Source organism: Engraulis encrasicolus, chromosome 3, assembly GCF_034702125.1.
Source record: "Engraulis encrasicolus isolate BLACKSEA-1 chromosome 3, IST_EnEncr_1.0, whole genome shotgun sequence".
Lineage (NCBI taxonomy): Eukaryota > Metazoa > Chordata > Actinopteri > Clupeiformes > Engraulidae > Engraulis > Engraulis encrasicolus.
The window spans coordinates 31,832,189-31,847,188 of NC_085859.1; the positions used below are offsets into that span (position 1 = coordinate 31,832,189).

At 47.5% G+C, this 15,000-nt stretch overlaps 1 protein-coding gene across 1 annotated transcript in view; it reads right to left on the bottom strand.

Annotated features, from left to right (window-relative positions):
- Positions 1-15,000, bottom strand: part of wdfy3 (WD repeat and FYVE domain containing 3) — a 172,191-nt gene that overhangs the window by 42,644 nt on the left and 114,547 nt on the right. Inside the window, exons 32-39 of the mRNA XM_063195219.1 lie at positions 13,568-13,785; positions 12,094-12,290; positions 7,467-7,601; positions 6,823-7,002; positions 6,403-6,636; positions 5,479-5,578; positions 4,864-5,024; positions 2,268-2,497 (exon numbers count right to left, since the gene is read on the bottom strand). Of these exons, the coding sequence (XP_063051289.1) occupies positions 2,268-2,497; positions 4,864-5,024; positions 5,479-5,578; positions 6,403-6,636; positions 6,823-7,002; positions 7,467-7,601; positions 12,094-12,290; positions 13,568-13,785 (1,455 nt within the window). The remainder of the gene's footprint in view (positions 1-2,267; positions 2,498-4,863; positions 5,025-5,478; positions 5,579-6,402; positions 6,637-6,822; positions 7,003-7,466; positions 7,602-12,093; positions 12,291-13,567; positions 13,786-15,000) is intronic.

The window sequence follows — 15,000 nt, forward strand, 5'->3', positions numbered from 1 at the left end:
ATTGAAATACTTGAAATACACACTTGAGATACTTTCGTAGACACTCGAAATCCGTCTTACGGTCAAATCTTTGTTCTTCCATCAAGTAAATGCAACAAAAGGATTTCAAGTGGATGCCTATCAACCCAGGACGCCCAGACCCAGTCATTCTGAAATGTCCACTTCAATTGCACTGAAAACCCGAAATCATGTAAAAATGGCTGATGACAACAACAACATAGTTAGCTTTATCAGGAAGTTATACATAATTAGCAATTATAAGGAAACCAGCATGTTGTTCATTAGATGGTAATCACTGGTCAGTGTCCCAACATGCCCCTTTATACCTTACACTACATTGCATTAAATTACAACTGACCTCAGCTTGGCTGACCTTTTTATCCAAAGCCATTTACAAGTTAGGGTAATGCTTATAGTCGCTGGAGAGAAGTGGGGTTAGGTTAGGTGCCTTGGTCAAGCGCACTGCCGCCATTACCTGCTATCCTGCAGGGATTCAAACCTGCAACCCTCTGATCCAAACTCCCTAACCATTAGACCACACGGCTGCCCACCACTACCCACGCACAGACGAATGATGATGAGTGAGGAATTTTTGAATTTGCATGCTGCATGCAAAGTGCTCAGTGGAGCACTGAGTGAGCAACATCATCCTCAGCATCAGTCACCCTGAGGGCCTCTGCATGTATTAGCAGAATCCAGCCAAATTCAAATCAATAGACTAGCACAGACCCCGCAAGCGATAGGGCTCAGAGAACAAACATGAGGCTTTGCAGCAACAATATCAACAGCTGTTACTAGCGATCCAAACCATCCATTTAACTAAGCCCCTCTGGTAGGAGGCAAACAAGGCAACACACTTATTATACAATGCAACCGTTTCAAATCTGAATGGCAGCAATTGGCCTGAAGTGCTCCATAATGCTGAGTATTATTAATTTACTGCACCATTTAGCACTTGAAAAAGACAGAGTTGATATTATTAATTCAAGCATCAAAAGTAAAGAGCAACTTGAAATCCGTTCAGCAACATCACTAATACACAGGCAGTGATAAAAGCTCTTGACAGGTGTAGGATTGCAGAATTGAGAGTGGAACAAAAGGATGAGAATGAGTGCTGACTTGAGACATGAGAGGGGAGGGAACACAGCAAAAAGAGAGAAAGACAAATGACAAAGCATATCCCCTTGGGCAAACATAACCCTAAGATAACCCCAACATCATGCTACAAGTTTTTACATACTTTGTTACATACCTTATTAACAGTAAAATAAAAGTGTAAGCTCATCCTATAGATCCACAACAACATCAGCCAGAAATCCCTTCCAGCCCCCTTTGAACATCATTTGGTTTCATCTCGCTCCAACCATCTCTCAACACCTGTACTACTTAAATCTGTACCAGTATCATCCTCTTGTTCTGTTGCTCGCCCTCTTCTCCAGCTGCAATACTCGTCGCAAGCCTCTCTCAAACCCTCTCTGTCACTGTTTGTCTCCTGTGGTAAACCACCCCCCCCCCTTCCTCCATCACTATTCCAGATCCTTCACTTCCAGCCGTTACAGGTTCATGAAGGTCCCACAGACTCCTTTATACATCTCCCTCTATACCCAATTCTAATGTCCTATCAATAATGTAATTTCTCAGAATCCTCATCTTCATCACCCTCCCATCCCCTCAGCCCCGCTCACCTCCCGTCCAGGCATACTAGTCCATGGAGCAGAGTGCGATTCAGACCACAAACTCATGTAGATACAAATCCCTCTGTGGACCATCCTCTTCCCCCATCATCCTCTCCCTCTCCCTCCAACCTCTTACCTCGCAAACACACCAGCAACGACCTAAGCTATCAAGAATCACCGGACTGCGTTCATAGCAAGAGCGACACAAGCGATGGAAGCAACGGAGTATGTCTGTTAAAAGCAAAATGCAAGTATTCCGACATTCCCATTTGCTGCGCCGGCTGTCGCTGAACCGCATCATAACTCATTGCCATAATTATTGCTGAGGTTCAACGGCAAACTGCCGCTCAAGTCGCTCAAATCATCTCTTGTCGCCAGTCACTCCACACAAAGTCAATTATTTTTGTCGCCAGTGTTGCTCTAGTCGTGTGTGGTGTATTTGTACCACTAGCCCTCTCACTCACCTGCCGGCATGCAGGTTCATGAAGCAGTGTGCAAGGCAAGCGACAAACTCCCACCCACCTCCTACGGTATAATTTGCTCTCTCTCATAATTTGCTCTCCCTCCTTCTCTCCCAGCGTCTGTACTCACCTGCCGGCGTGCAGGTTCATGAAGCAGTGTGCCAGGCAGGCCACAAACTCCTGGTCGTGGTTGCCGGGCCCCAGCACCAGGTTGCGGTTGACGGTGAGCACGCGCAGGGAGTCCAGCAGGGCCACCTGCTGCGCCACACTCTTGTGGGGCCGAGACAGCTGGTACAGCACAGTGCGGTTCAGGCAGTGGTAGATGGAGTCCAGCGACAAGCCCTGGGAACGACGCTTGGACTGGCGGCGGAGGGAGGGAGGGAAGGAGTGAGGGAACAAAGGAGGAGGGAGAGGGGGAGTAAGAGAGCAGAGGAGGGAGGGAGGGAGAGAGGGAGAAAAGGGAAGTGGTCAAGGAAGAGAGGAAGTAAGAGAGCAGAAGAGGGAGGAAGGGAGAGAGAGAGAGAGAGAGAGAGAGAGAGAGAGAGAGAGAGAGAGAGAGAGAGAGAGAGAGAGAGAGAGAGAGAGAGAGAGAGAGAGAGAGATGGAAGCGAGAGGAAAGAAAGTGTGTGTGAAGAGAGAGAGAGAGAGAGAGAGAGGAAACAGAGGAAGAGAAGGAGAACAGGGAGAGGGAGAGGGAAAATGAGAAGGGGTGCGGAAAAAAGTAACGCTTTTGTTGGGCAACGCATATCATGACTTAGTGTATGTCAACGCAACTACTCAAGATGGAGTGGTGTGTGTGTGTGTGTGTGTGTGTGTGTGTGTGTGTGTGTGTGTGTGTGTGTGTGTGTGTGTGTGTGTGTGTGTGTGTGTGTGTGTGTGTGTGTGTGTGTGTGTGTGTGTGTGTGTGTGTGTGTGTGTGTGTGTGTTACTGGGTGTAAAGGGCAAGGGACAAAAAGCTCAGCGATAATTAAAAGCTAAGCTAAGCTAAGTGGATGATGATGAAAGTCTGCTTTTCTTTTCTCACTTGTGTGGAACTTACTGTTTGTTTTTTTATGATAGTGTTTCTCAACGGGGGCTCTACTACAACCCCAAGTCCTTGGGGGGCATTTGTCCATTTCGGGTTTTTTTTAATACTAAGGGGAGCGTTGGCAGACTTGTGATGATGTCAAAGGGGGCGTAGGCAGGCTTATGATGATTTTTTGCTTTAAAAAAAAAAGGTTGAGAACCACTGTTTCATACACATGTGGGTGTGGCGATTGTAGAGCAATAAGTTACAAACCTGTATTATGCTTATATTGTACAGTAATGACAAGGAAACCATATATCAGCAAAGGTTTACTGGGGCTGTTGTAATGTGTGTAATATTGCTTTGTATGTGAGTCAGCATGACCACAAGTTACTGTTGGAAACGGTTTTGGTGCTTTTAGTCCTCCCTGCTCGCTTGTGGATGATCTTTCTGTTTAAATAGTTTTTTCCCAGGGCTGTGTTTGTTAAGAACCAATAAGGAGGGAATTACAAAACTGCTTTTACAAAAATCACATCATAAGCGAGTTAACATCTATTAGGACGTGCGTTGTATGATTGCATGCATGCACGGCCAACATAAATCCAATAATTGAATATAGGCATAATGTGGCATAATGCAATAAACACTCTCAACAATGAGGCCTTTTCAGCATTTTTTTTTCTCAGAGAGGCGCTACCTCTGTTGCTTCCATAAACAGACCCCCTTACTGTCCTGTCTGACACGTAGAGCACTAATCAGAAATGTTGCTTTAACAACTAACTAGTCACGACTATTCAAGAAGTCAGTAAATGGTCACTCAAATTTGCTGATAAATCAATTTCGCAGAGCGTAGAGTATATGCAATGCCAATGAGAGAGAGAGAGAGTGTTGCTAATGTCACAGGCCCAGAACAACAAAGGCAGAGCACTTGCATGGCAAGCATTACTTAACAGGATTTGACATAATTCCACAACAAAAACGGGCCAAAATGTCTAAAAGTAAATACCGGAAGTGACTCTCCTTTAAAGGGCTCAAAGTGTTAATCTTAAACTCCCAACACTCTCACACACATTGGGCAGTACTGTACTGTAGGTAGCTGATCAAGCACAATTGATTGGCTCTATTACCCCTATTTTTTATATACAAAGAAATGGATTTGTGGTTCTGAAAACTACACTGTAAAGCTGGATTAATACAACAAAAATAGCCTGAGTTTACTGCAGCATGTTAAACAGGAATGGCTTTGTTCGTTGAATCAAAAATCTTCTAAAACTCAGAGAGCAGCCTATGACAACACAGTTTTTTTTTAGTGTGTGCGCAAAGATGCAAGTGGGCCAATGAACAAATTCAACCACTTGCGGAAAAGTCATAACATTTCGTGATGTAAAACCGGCAGAGGAGAGAGTCACATGTCTTCAGTGTTAATAAAGTGTGTCCACTCTGCTCTACTACGCATCTTACATCCCTTTAAACAGCCGCAATGACCAGTCTGCTCTGCTGATGTTCGTAGGTCTGTCTGCCACACAGACACAGACACACACAGATTGGCGCACACACACACACACACACACACACACACACACACACACACACACACACACACACACACACACACACACACACACACACACACACACACACACACACACACACACACACACACACACACACACACACACACACCATCAGTCAAAATAGTGTGTCCGTCCGTCCGCCTCACCTGGCTGATGAGCTGTACTATGAACTCCACCACCAGTTTGGACTCCTTGTTGAACATCCCCTGCCACAGCTTGTCCACCACGCGCTGCGTGAAGTAGAAAACATTGTTGACCAGCGTCTGGTAGTTGCCACCTGTGGTGATGGGCATGGAGGCATCCTCTCCTGCAGAGAGAGAGAGAGAGGTGGAGGGAGGGATGGAAGGGGAAGAGGGAGGGAGAGAGAGAGAGGAAAGAGAGGAGGGAGGGAGAGGTAAGGCAGGAGGGTAAATGGAGAGAGGGAGAGGAGTGAGAGATGCAGAGGAGAAGAGGAAAAGGGAAAGGGTCATTACTTTGTTGCAATGTGTGACGGAGGTCTTTTTGCACCTGTTCGTCCCCCTCGGGGCGCGAACGTGCAACCTCGTCCACTACATCGCTTCGCAAATGGGTGGCACAGTACGATACCGCTGGACTAAAGGACCAGTCCCCCAGCCCAACGACATTGACACAGTATGAGGCTTTTCGGGAGGGAGGTTTACTAACCTTCCACGCCAACTCTGCTGGTTAGCCTCCGCTACAAATGCACCAACTTAATGTGACAGGGAAAGTGAAAAAAGTTGAACCCAAGTTTGAGTCCTTACCCAGCAGCACATCAGCGGCCAGAAGGTGCTCCATGACACTGTCCAGGATGTAGGACTGGAACTCCTTCTGCTGGGACCTGGTGGAGCGCTCTGGGGAGGCCTAGAGAGGGAAGCACCAAGCCACACTGTCACAGAAATGCAATACCCACAATTCCACATTTTTCATTCCATTCCATTCGTACATGACAACATACAGGACTCTAAAATAACTTTTTCATCTCCAGCCAAAATCTTACTTGCGAAACATACACTCACTAATGGGTCGAATTGGTAAGCAAAGTTTTATTTCCTACTAGCCAAACTCAATTTTCACAATAATTTGGATGGTTGGCAGGTGTTCACTAAAGAGCTCTGATAACATAGCCACTGACTTGCCCTCAGTGCTGCTGCTCTCTAAGAACTACAACACCCACCATTCCACATTTTTTATTCAATTCTGTTTCATGCATGATGGCAGAGTGACTGATTGGGTCACAGGACGCCGCTCAAAGACTCCTCTCAATCAGACCCCAGTGGAGAGACACACACTCACACAGACAGATATGCAGGCAGATACATACTGCTGCTCACACACATAAAACACCCACACACAAAATACCCACGCGCACGCACACCCACGCACTCACACAAACGCACACAGGTACGCAAAAACATGCACAAACACACTTCCACGCAAACAGAACCTACTCACACAAACACGCACGCACGTACACACGCACAAAGACACAGAAACACACATGCGTGCAAGCAGACGCACACTCACAACAACACAGAAACACACACGCACGCACGCACGCACGCACGCACGCACGCACGCTCGCACACGCACGCGCACACGCACACGCACACGCACACGCACACGCACACGCACACGCACACACACACACACACACACACACACACACCCATCCCCCTCGTCCTGACCTCCAGCAGCAGGTCGATGATGGGCGTCTGCTTGCTGGCGGAGCTCAGGCACAGGTTGTCCATGATGAGCACGCGCATGAAGTCGAAGACGTACTTCTTGGCCGGGTGGCTGGTCAGGTAGGTCTTGGCGCCCACGTTGCAGTACTCTGACTGGCTGCGGTTCATGCCCGAGTCGGCCGCAAAGGCCTTGAACTCCTCCGTGGGGGAGCCCGCCTCGTCGTCAAACTCAGTCACCTGTGATGACCACACAAAACAATCACAAAGACAGATATGTAAACTAAACTGTTCAAATGGAGGGGTGTGTGTGTGTGTGTGTGTGGTGTGTGTGCGTGTGCGTGCGTGTGTGTGCGGGTGTGTGCGGGTGTGTGCGTGTGTGTGTGTGTGTGTGTGTGTGTGTGTGTGTACACGTGTCTACGTTACCATCTCGGAGTATGGTCTGATGTTGAATGGGAAGACGGTGGCGGCGAGGGCACAGAGGAAGTCGGGGCTGTGCCACATGGGGCTGAGGTCGGGCACGTTGTGGTACAGGTAGCGGAAGAACTGCATCAGGGTGACCGGGTACTCCCGCAGCCACGAGCCCTCCTCCTCAGACTGCCACGGCTGCAACACACACACACACACACACACACACACACACACACACACACACAGACAGAAGTGTAATGATCAGAATCATGTCGGAAAATGCTCTACTTTAACAACAGCAGTTACGACGGGTCATGTGGCCTAGTGTGGAATTTAGTCAGGTCAGGACTTTCGTGAGCTCTGCTCCACTGCTATGACACACACACGCACGCACACACACATATACACACAAACACACACACACACAACATTTCAGTATGTGTGTGTGAACATGTTTGTTTGTGTGTGTGTGTGTGTGTGTGTGTGTGTGTGTGTGTGTGTGTGTGTGTGTGTGTGTGTGTGTGTGTGTGTGTGTGTGTGTGTGTGTGTGTGTGTGTGTGTGCGAACATGTTAGTATGTCAGTGTGTGTGTGCGTGTGTGTGTATGTTAGTGTGTGTGTGCGTGCGTATGTTAGTGTGTGCGTGTGCTTGTTGTCTGACCAGGTTGAGCATGCTGCGCAGCATGGCGAGCAGGAGGAAGGCGGCCTCGGTGCAGACGCTGTGGATGGAGTTGACCACCGTGGCACTGGAGGCCGGCACACCGAAGATGAAGGACCAGATGGAGTCCAGGTCAAACTGTAAAACACACACACACATACAGAGAAAAACACACACACACATACAGAGAAACACACACACACACACACATACAGACACATGCGCACACACACACACACACACACAAACACACACACACACACATACAGAGAAACATGCACACACACACACAGACACATGCGCACACACACACACACACACACACACACACGCGCACACACAGAGAGAGAGAGAGAGAGAGAGAGAGAGAGAGAGAGAGAGAGAGAGAGAGAGAGAGAGAGAGAGAGAGAGAGAGAGAAAGACAGTTGAACATAATAAACTTGCAATACTGGAACAGACATTTTGTTTTTATTATTACGCTGTGACTCCCTGTCGCAGTAATTCAGTCACACTCAAACACACACATACAGTACAAGCACACACACACACACACACGCACACACGCGCGCGCGCGCAAGTCCACGCACACGCTCACACGCTCACACGCGCGTACGTCCACACACACAAATACTATAATTACTATTGTTACTTTTTAAAACAACTTTTAAAAATACAACAACAAAACAAAATCTTGTCAGTCATTACCAGAGTATTCACCCATTGTGTTCTTCTGACACATGCTGTTCAACCGTGTGAAAGAGGTCAAATTCATACATCCTTCCACATAATAACATTTTAATGCTGCTGCTTCTTCACAATTGTGGTGCAGAGCTCAGCGATATTTAATGGCTCACACAATAAAGGCAGCGCCGTGTAAACAAGGAAACTAATTATGCAGGGATGATTACTGCAAATGAAATGCCTTTGAAGCAGACCATTTCGCAATCGAGGCCAAGACAGAGTAGAGAAGAAGAGGATGTACTGAACAGAAACACACAAAGTTGGCACACAAGCTGACAAACAGATGTGTCAGAACTCTGGTCTCCACAATGAATGGTCCAACAGAAGGCACAGGACATTTGACAAATGAGACGAAATCCAGCAGACTTTAAAACCAAATGAAATGCTCTGCTGTCAAGCAAACAACCGTAAATCATAGCCGGGTAGCTATGCACAGTGTGCCTGCCTGGGGTGATGTGTTTACGGCCATTGAAAGATTATGAAGTCAAAACAGGATGTCCTCACAAGACACACTGGCGGGCCACGGCCACATTCAAAAACATATCACTTAAGACAGAGCTGTGCCAAAAACATATTATACCGTGACACTTTTCTTCTACAATGTGTCAGTGTGAATTCCTGTTTGTGTAGAATTCTTGCACACCTCCTTCGATTCGTAGGAGTGGTGACCCCTGGGTCACCAACAGTAAAAACAAGAAAGCTCCCGCACACTGTTCACATTTGTAGAATTTAGTTGCTATGTTTCAGTCTGACCTTCAAGCTATTCAACCTGAATTCAGTGTGAATTCCCCCTACAAACTGGAGGGGTGCCATATTGGCAGGGGTACACCAGGGGGTATGTGTTAATAATGTTAGTGATGAGGTCTCATAAGGGCATGAAACAAGACAAGAGTCCCAGTGTGGGCTGTGCATGTAGCTCAGACAGTGGAGGAGTACTGTACAGAGACAGAGACAGAGACAGAGAGAGACACAGAGACAGAGACAGAGACAGAGACAGAGAGAGAGAGAGAGAGAGAGAGAGAGAGAGAGAGAGAGAGAGAGAGAGAGAGAGAAAGAGAAAGACAGAGAGAGACAGAGAAACACACAGACAGACACACAGAAAGACACAGAGAAAGACACACTATGTGGGGCAAGTGTGCAAGACAGAGAACTACAGATAGACAGGTCATCAGCTGGGAAAATTAGGCCTTTCGTCCTACCGCACTTTTCTCTGTGGATAACTGACCAGAAGGCCTATTGGAAGAAATTAAAACATGGGGCCACGTCAATTTTTGCTCAGAATTCAATATGGCCGCCATTTTCCAAAATGACTTGTTTTCATGCATTATTATATTGTACTATAAGGTGATATTCATGAATGATTAACTACTTTCAGCACTATTCTGTCCTATTTCCTTACATACATGTTTACAAAGGTTGACTAAACTAAAACAAATGAAAATAAAGTTGTCCACCTTGCAATATCCAAAGGAAAGTGCTGAAAATAATGATTGTGCATACAGAGTCTATGGCTGGGAAAATTAGGCCTATTGTCCTGTCAGGGTTTTCACAGTGGATTGCAGACCAGAAGGCCTATTGAAAAAGATTAAAACTTGGGGCCATCTATGTCCTCCAAAATTTTGTCTGTTTTTCCAGAATGGCAGACTTTCACACATTTTTCTCAATACTGTAAGGCCATAATTATCAATAAAGATTACCTATTTTTCAGTTAAATTGCCCTATCTTCTTACAGACGTTAGTATAAAGGTTGTCTCGGAAAAGGCATAAATATATATATATTGCCACTGAAATATCCAAAGGAATGTTGTCAAATGATTGAATTTCATAAACACAGTGGACTGCTGAAAAGTTCTGTGTGAGAACTGTGTGTGTGTGTGTGTGCGTGTGTGTGTGTGTGTGTGTGTGTGTGTGTGTGTGTGTGTGTGTGTGTGTGTGTGTGTGTGTGTGTGTGTTGTGTGTGTGTGTGTGTGTGTGTGTGTGTGTGTGTGTGTGTGTGTGTGTGTGTGTTTGTGTGTGTGTGCATTTGTATGTGTTTGTGTGTGTGCCTGAGTGTGCTTTTCTCAAGTGTGTGTGGCCAGTGTGCTTCTTTACATACACTGACATAGACACAGTAGACCGGGTGTGTGTGTGTTGAGGGGGGGCTAAGGTGGGGGGGTAGGGGGGACCGGAATGATGTGGAGGAGTGGGGGATGAAATGAGGGGGTGAGCGGGGGTAGGGGGGCAGAGTGGGGGGTGGTGGGGAATGAGTTGGATTGAATTAGGGGGTGGGTGGGCAGAATAGTTTGTGGGGGATGAGTGAGGTGGTGGGGGGATAGTGGTGGGGGGTTCAGGTGGGCAGAATAGTGTGTGTGTTTGTGTGGGGGGGTAAGTTCAGTCGGGGGGATTGACCTGCCAAACCTTTCACATTAGATGGCGGTGGGCGAGTATTTTGTGGGGGGGGGGGTGGGGGAGAATAAGTCAGGGGGGTGAGCGTGGGGGGCAGAATAGTGGGGGGTGAGTGAGTGAGGGGTGGGGGGGCAGAGTAGCATGGGGGGGATGAGTGAGGGAGTTGGGGGGCAGAAACGTGTGTGTGTGTGTGTGTGGGGGGGTGGGGGAGGCAGAATAGTGTGTGGGGGAAAGACACTGTAGAGCAGGGGAAAGATGAGCGGGGCACACACGCACGCACAATCACCCTTGCTTTATGCAAAAAAATGTAGGCCTGAAAAACTTTTGGTCAGTAATCTAATGTGAAAAGTTTGGCAGGTCAATAGCCTTTTTTCAGCAGTCAACTGTGTATGTGTTGTTCAATCATTTTCTGACAACAATCCTTAGGATATTTCGAAGGGGCAAGATATGTATTTACATCATTCTGTTGCCAACCTTTGTACTCACGTCTGTAGATAGGAGATAGGACAGAATTTCACTGAAAATAGGTTGTCTTTCTTGATAATTATGATCTTACAGTATTGAGAAAAATGTGTGAAAGTCTGCCATTCTGAAAAACAGAGAACATTTTGAATTTGGAGCACATTTGAGATGGCAACCAGCTGGTGAATCTTTTTCAATAGGCCTTCTGGTCTGTAATCCACTGTGAAAACCCTGACAGGACAATAGGCCTAATTTTCCCAGTCATAGACTCTGTATGTGCATTTCAATCATTATTTTCAGCACTTTCCTTTGGATATTGCAAGGGGGACAACTTTATTTTCATTTGTTTTAGTTTAGTCAACCTTTGTAAACATGTATGTTAGGAAATAGGACAGAATAGTGCTGAAAGTACTTAATCGTTCATGAATATCACCTTATAGTACAATGTAATAATGCATGAAAACAAGTCATTTTGGAAAATGGCGGCCATATTGAATTCTGAGCAAAAATTGACGTGGCCCCATGTTTTAATTTCTTCCAATGGGCCTTCTGGTCAGTAATCCACAGAGAAAAGTGCGGTAGGACGAAAGGCCTAATTTTCCCAGCTGATGACCTGTCTAAGAATACAGTGGTGATACAGTCCAGAGGTGTCAATTCCAGGTTCAGAAAGTAAAAACTCGCCACGGTTTCCTTCACTGACCAGTGTTGAGTGCACATGCAGTACTGTATATACGTGCACTCAGAGCTGGTTGGATTTAATATGATTTGTAGAGAAAACCAACACACACCGGGGATTTCTTTGCATTTGTCATTTGCATTGAAATCAACATTTGCTTCAATAACTCTGGCGTTGGCATGAGTGTGGAAAAGTCGCTTTTCATCTTTTTCAAGCATTGATATATGTGAAATATGTGGCAGGGTTTTTTTCACTTAACTTTCCCGACCTGGGATTGATTAACATCTCGGAAACTCGCACAAGCACACACGCACACGCAGAGAGAGAGTGAGTTAGTGGTATTAATAAAAGGGTCTTGGTACTGACATGTACCTGCAGGCTCTCCGGCAGCTGGCTGACAGGCTGCTGCAGGAAGAGGGCCATGAGCAGGAAGTAGAGCTCGGGCACGTTGGTGTGCTTGGGCAGCAGCGCCTGCATCACCGGGAAGCCCGGGAAGTGGCACGCCTCGCGGTTGATCTCGCGCAGCGTGGAGCGGCCCCCGGCACTGCGGCCCACGTTGAAGCCTGGAGGAGAGGGAGAGAAGGGGGGTGGAGATCATGGGGACAGAGGTGGAGGTCAGGAGAGGAGATGAGAGGAGAGAAGAGAAGAGAAGAGAAGAGAAGAGAAGAGGAGAGGAGAGGAGAGGAGAGGAGAGGAGAGGAGAGGAGAGGAGAGCAGAGGAGAGGAGAGGAGAGGAGAGGAGAGGAGAGGAGAGGAGAGGAGAGAAGAGAAGAGAAGAGAAGAGAAGAGAAGAGAAGAGAAGAGAAGAGAAGAGAAGAGAAGAGAAGAGAAGAGGAGAGGAGAGGAGAGGAGAGGAGAGGAGAGGAGAGGAGAGAAGAGGAGAGGAGAGAAGAGAAGAGAAGAGAAGAGAAGACAGGAGATGAGGAGAGAAGAGAAGCAAAACATAGAGGGGAGGAGAGGAGAAATAGTTATACTCCTTTCTGGTGGAAAGAGAAGAAGTAAAACACCAATTCAGATTAATGTTTAAGTGTAATATAATCTGATCTCAGAACAGCAAATAATTTAAAGTGCAACATCCACTTGGCCTCAGAAGTACACTGTAGAGAGAACATCACACATTACATGGTTCACCTCACACTCACACAGCAGCCAACAACGCTATGCTTTGAAGTCAAAACAACCAAACCCAACCAAGAAAGACATTACAATCACTACTGCAGTCGCATATAAAATAAAGGCAAAAGTACTATAGCAATGTCTCTACCTCATTGGGTACAGTGGAACAACTGTTGTATAAGGCTCTGATGTATGTAAGATCATGCAGTAGTGTTGTAACGTCATTGGTAAGCGATCTTCTGCAGTTCTGCTTTATACACCTCTGCCCCACTGTGTGCATCCAAGCCATCCAAAAAAATCCCATTTCAATCCCAACTGTGCCAACCCATCCAAATCCCTCCCCTCACCCTCCGCCTACCCCAACCCCAACCCAACCATGGAAGACCACAGTGTCAACCCATCCAGTCCCTCCACCCAGCCCTGCAGTCCCCCACACAGTGCAAACCCATACAGTCCTTCCACTCATCCACCCCTCCAACCCAACCATGAAAGACCGCATGACATAAGACAGGTGGCCTAGTGTGGGCTGTGCAGACACACAGAGGGAGAGAGAGGGAGAGAGAGAGAGAGAGAGAGAGAGAGAGAGAGAGAGAGAGAAAGAGACAGAGAGAGAGAGAGAGAGAGAGAGAGAGAGAGAGAGAGAGAGAGAGAGAGAGAGAGAACCCATCCAGTCCTTCCACATCCACCCCTCCACCCAAGCCCTGCCCTGCAGTTCCCCCCTTACCCAGCACGGTGCCGATCTTGTTGGTGAGCACCGAGTCGGTGTGGTCCAGCCACCCTCCCCCGCTCAGGCCCTCCTTGAAGCGGCCCAGGATGGCCTGGTTGCTCAGCAACACCACCAGGATCCACAGGGCCGCCGTCACGCTGCTGCTGTGCAGGTGCTCCTCCATGAACATCAGCAGCCAATCGAAACCCAGCGTTCGCACCAGCTCCTCACACGCCCTGTAGGGGGAAGAGGGGAGGGGGGGGTGGATGCAGAGGAGAGAAGGATGAGTACAGGGAGGAGTACAGGAGTGTCTGCGTGTGTGTCTGCGTGTGTGTCTGCGTGTGTGTCTGCGTGTGTGTCTGCGTGTGTGTCTGCGTGTGTGTCTGCGTTCACACAGTACAGGAAATGATGCAAATGATACAAAGGTGAGTGAATGTAAGTGTATGTTTGTGTTTGTGTATGGCAGCCAGCTGAAACGCAGTGTATGCACCGTGCGCATGCGCGCGTGTGTGTGTGTGTGAGTATCAACAGCCTTTCAAAACCCAGCGGCTGCAGCAACTCCTCACACGCCCTGGTGATGAGCAAGGACACCAGATGAAACTGTGTGTGCACGCTGTGCGTGTCCAGCGACTCACACTCCCTGCATAGAAAGGACACAACACTGCATGTGTGTCTGTTTGTTTGTTTACACATGAGCAGCCAATCGACATCCACCATTCCCACCAGCTTATCACACATGCTACAGGGGGCAAAACACAAACAGCACCCCAGCACTCGGTATGTGTGTGTGTGTGTGTGTGTGCGTGCGTGCGTGTGCGTGTGCGTGTGCGTGTGCGTGTGCGTGTGCGTGTGCGTGTGCGTGTGCGTGTGCGTGTGCGTGTGCGTGCGTGTGTGTGCGCAAGCCATCGCTTACCCGGTAGCAGTATTTGACAGTCAATTTATTTTCAGAGGTGGCCATGTGAGGTGTAAATATGGAGAGCGGTACACTATAAGTAAACAAAGGTTTTGGGATGTTTGTTTGCATTTGCACTCAGATTTCATCATCACAAAACAAGTGCTTCAGGTGTGAACACGATAACACAACAAAATTACGTATCACGGCTTTGAACAACTCACTAGGGTCATTATTAATGGGGATGTTTAAAAAGCCAGCAGCCAATTACAGGGGTCAACCTCTCTACAACGCTGTAATTATGCTACGCGTCAGGAATTCCCTCTCCAGTTCCTGATATATGGCACCTCTGCCCAGTAGGACCACTTCTCTCTGATTCCTAGTCAATTAGTGTTCCTTTGGCCCTGCTGTGGCCTAACGGTATGGCACTGGGTTTCTACGCCAGCGACCCGGGTTCAATTCCGGCCCAGGTCATTTGCATTGATCCTCCCCCATCTCTCTCTCCCACTCGCATCCTGTCACCATCTCCAACTGTCAAACTGTCTATCAAATAAAGGCA